The sequence below is a fragment of the Triticum aestivum genome, chromosome 2A (assembly GCF_018294505.1).
Source record: "Triticum aestivum cultivar Chinese Spring chromosome 2A, IWGSC CS RefSeq v2.1, whole genome shotgun sequence".
Lineage (NCBI taxonomy): Eukaryota > Viridiplantae > Streptophyta > Magnoliopsida > Poales > Poaceae > Triticum > Triticum aestivum.
In genome coordinates, this window is record NC_057797.1 from 564,887,714 (window position 1) to 564,890,741 (window position 3,028).

The 3,028-nt window shown below is 45.5% G+C and overlaps 1 protein-coding gene across 1 annotated transcript; it reads right to left on the minus strand.

Annotated features, from left to right (window-relative positions):
- Nucleotides 1-543: 543 nt before the first annotated feature.
- On the minus strand, nt 544-837 carry LOC123185579 (protein transport protein Sec61 subunit gamma-like). Its single transcript, XM_044597440.1, has 2 exons — nt 744-837; nt 544-683 (listed from the first exon to the last, which is right to left on the minus strand). Exons 1-2 carry the CDS (start codon nt 835-837, stop codon nt 544-546), a joined length of 234 nt encoding a protein of 77 aa, XP_044453375.1.
- Nucleotides 838-3,028: the final 2,191 nt, after the last annotated feature.

Below are 3,028 nucleotides of genomic sequence, written 5' to 3' on the forward strand. Positions count from 1 at the left end.
GATCAACTTTATATTGTGAATACATAAAGCTGGCCATGCGTGAACACAGGTGCATTAAAGAATGAAGAATACATCGACACATAGCACGAACCATGGACAAACATTGGTATGTAACCTGTCTACTCAGTAGGTGCCAATTTAGATGCACTGAATCGACACCAACTTGGGCGAACTGGTGGTATGTGCAAAAACAGAGAAACATTGCAAAAGCTCCTCTTTCCCCAAATTGTGTGGTGAGGAACCAGCCTATGCCCCCAATTCGTCCTGCGGAGGCAACTAGCGGCAATGACTTAAGCATGACCCCAGTTCCCCACAGCTGATTACCCTTGACTCATCCGAATTCTCCTAACAAGGTAGAAATTGGCAGGTCTATTTGGAGGAAAAAGGATCTACTAAAATCTAGCTTACTAAATATTGGTCAGATCGCAGGACTGTGCGCGCACACCGCAGATCCAACAGATCACAGCGCGAGACAACAGGACCCAAGTCTAACTAAACCATGCAAACAAGAGGGAGACGGGATCGGAGGAGACGCATTCGCACCTAGCCGGAGCCGATGATGATGTTGTTGATGGGGATGAAGATGAGCTTGACGAAGAAGCCGACGAACCCCATGATGATGAACCCGATCATCGTCCGCGCCGCCACCTTGGTGAACTCCGCGCGCCCAATCAGCGTCAGATCTGGCGAAAGAGGAAAACGAACCGGATCTAGATGAGCAGGCGCGAGTCTTTGGTCCTTACCCTTGCGGTCGGGCTTGTGGCAGCACTTGACGAGGCGGACGCTGTCCTTGGCGTACTCGCGGAGGGGGTCCACCATGGAGTCGACGGCGTCCATGGCTGCTGCCGGCGGGAAGGCGAGATCTCAGAGCCGCCGACGACGACGAGGTCGCGCGCGTGAGGGGAAGGGAGGGGGGAAGCCAACGGGCGAATGGTGTGCTATTTGGATTTGTGCTCTGGATCTGCGAGAAGGGGAGGAGGAGGCCCGGTGGCGAGCTATGGTGGGAGGATGTGGTCTGAATCGGGGAGAAGGGGGCGGGGGCAACGGCGGCGGCGGGAATGGATCTCCTCGCCGTGGCGGGATGGGGAAGGAGGGGGCAGCGACGGGGGGCCGTCGTCGTTGGTTGTTGCAGGTCAAGAGCAGCGGCGCTTGGGGGGAGGCCGGCGGCGGGGTAGGAGTTGGGACGGCGGAGAGGGAGGTCTGGGTCGGGGAGGGAGATCTGGGTCGGGGAGAGGGAGGCGGCGCCGCATGGGACGGGGAGAGGGAGAGGGAGGGGAGTGTGCTGCACGATGCTAGGGTTTGGTTGGCCAGCGTGCATTTAGGAGACATTGGAGCTGTATGGTGTGGACGGCTCAGATCGGCTTAGGGGGTGATCCATGGGAAGGGAGGTTCTGCCTTCTGATTGGTCCAAGAAATGTGTCATTTTGAAACAGGCATAACAAATCCAAAAAAAATCAAAAAATGCAAAACCTTCGCGTTGTGTCATCATATGTGGTCAAGTTCCTAGGAAAAATAACAAACTTGTAATACGGCAATTATTATAAAAAAGTGTTCTCAGAAACGAGCTATCACGTGTGGAGATCAATGGCTTTCAAGCCAAATGATCACTCTTATGGCCACATTCATGGCATAGTTTGTTTAAATGATCTCATATTGTGCACAAGGGTGCATATTGGAATGGCAAACAATGTTGCCTAAGGAAGTTTTCATTTTCTTTGGACGAAAAAACCATTTTCCATTTTTTTAGTGCCCAAAAGGAGGTTTTTTTGTGAAGGACCTCCCAAATAATTGTTGCAAAATTGGACCAAATCATTTTTCTAAAATACTAGGCCATATTTAATGCACAATTGACCAAATGGTTGGGTGTAAAAAATTTTGATCCACCTCTCGTGAAAAAGACAAATTCCCACCGATTCAGTTGGAAGCAGGTCAAATTTGAACTGCAGCTGCCTCATATTTTGCTCTTTAATTTTTCCAAAAATCATTTCTAGGTACATAAGTATCTATTTTATCAGAGAAACACCAAAAAAATTCCAAGATTCAACCACTAGCTAGGAACGGTCATTCCCGCTGTTTTGACCGCATTTTGAAACGGGCATAAAAAATTCAAAAAAAAAATCAAAAACTTGGTAAACCTTCGCATTATGTCATTATATGTGGCCAAGTTCCCAGGAAAAATAATACACTTGTAATACGACAATTATTTTAAAAAAGTGTTCTCAGAAACGAGCTATCACGTGTGGAGATCAATGGCTTTCAAGCCAAATGATCACTCTTATGGCCACATTCATGGCATAGTTTGTTTAAATGATCTCATATTGTGCACAAGGGTGCATATTGGAATGGGAAACAATGTTGCCTAAGGAAGTTTTCATTTTCTTTGGACGAAAAAACCATTTTCCATTTTTTGAGTGCCCAAAAGGAGGTTTTTTTTGTGAAGGACCTCCCAAATAATTGTTGTAAAATTGGACCAAATCATTTTTCTAAAATACTAGGCCATATTTAATGCACAATTGACCAAATGGTTGGGTGTAAAAAGTTTTGATCCACCTCTCGTGAAAAAGACAAATTCCCGCCGATTCAGCTGGAAGCGGGTCAAATTTGAAGTGCAGCTGCCTCATAGTTTGCTCTTTAATTTTTCCAAAAATCATTTCTAGGTACATAAGTATCTATTTTATCAGAGAAACACCAAAAAAAATTCCAAGATTCAACCACTGGCTAGGAACGGTCATTCCCGCTGTTTTGACCGCATTTTGAAACGGGCATAAAAAATTCAAAAAAAATCAAAAAATTGGGAAACCTTCACATTATGTCATTATATGTGGCCAAGTTCCTAGGAAAAATAATAAACTTGTAATACGACAATTATTTTAAAAAAGTGTTCTTAGAAACGAGCTATCACGTGTGGAGATCAATGGCTTTCAAGCCAAATGATCAATCTTATGGCCAGATTCATGGCATAGTTTGCTTAAATGATCTCATATTGTGCACAAGGGTGCATATTGGTATGGAAAACAATGTTTCCTAA

Bases quoted from the DNA above. Each gene is read 5' to 3' on its own strand.
- LOC123185579 (XM_044597440.1), bottom strand. From the start codon at position 837: ATGGACGCCGTCGACTCCATGGTGGACCCCCTCCGCGAGTACGCCAAG. The intron at 684-743 runs GTAAGGACCAAA...CTCTTTCGCCAG, and splicing joins CCACAAGCCCGACCGCAAGG to ATCTGACGCTGATTGGGCGC.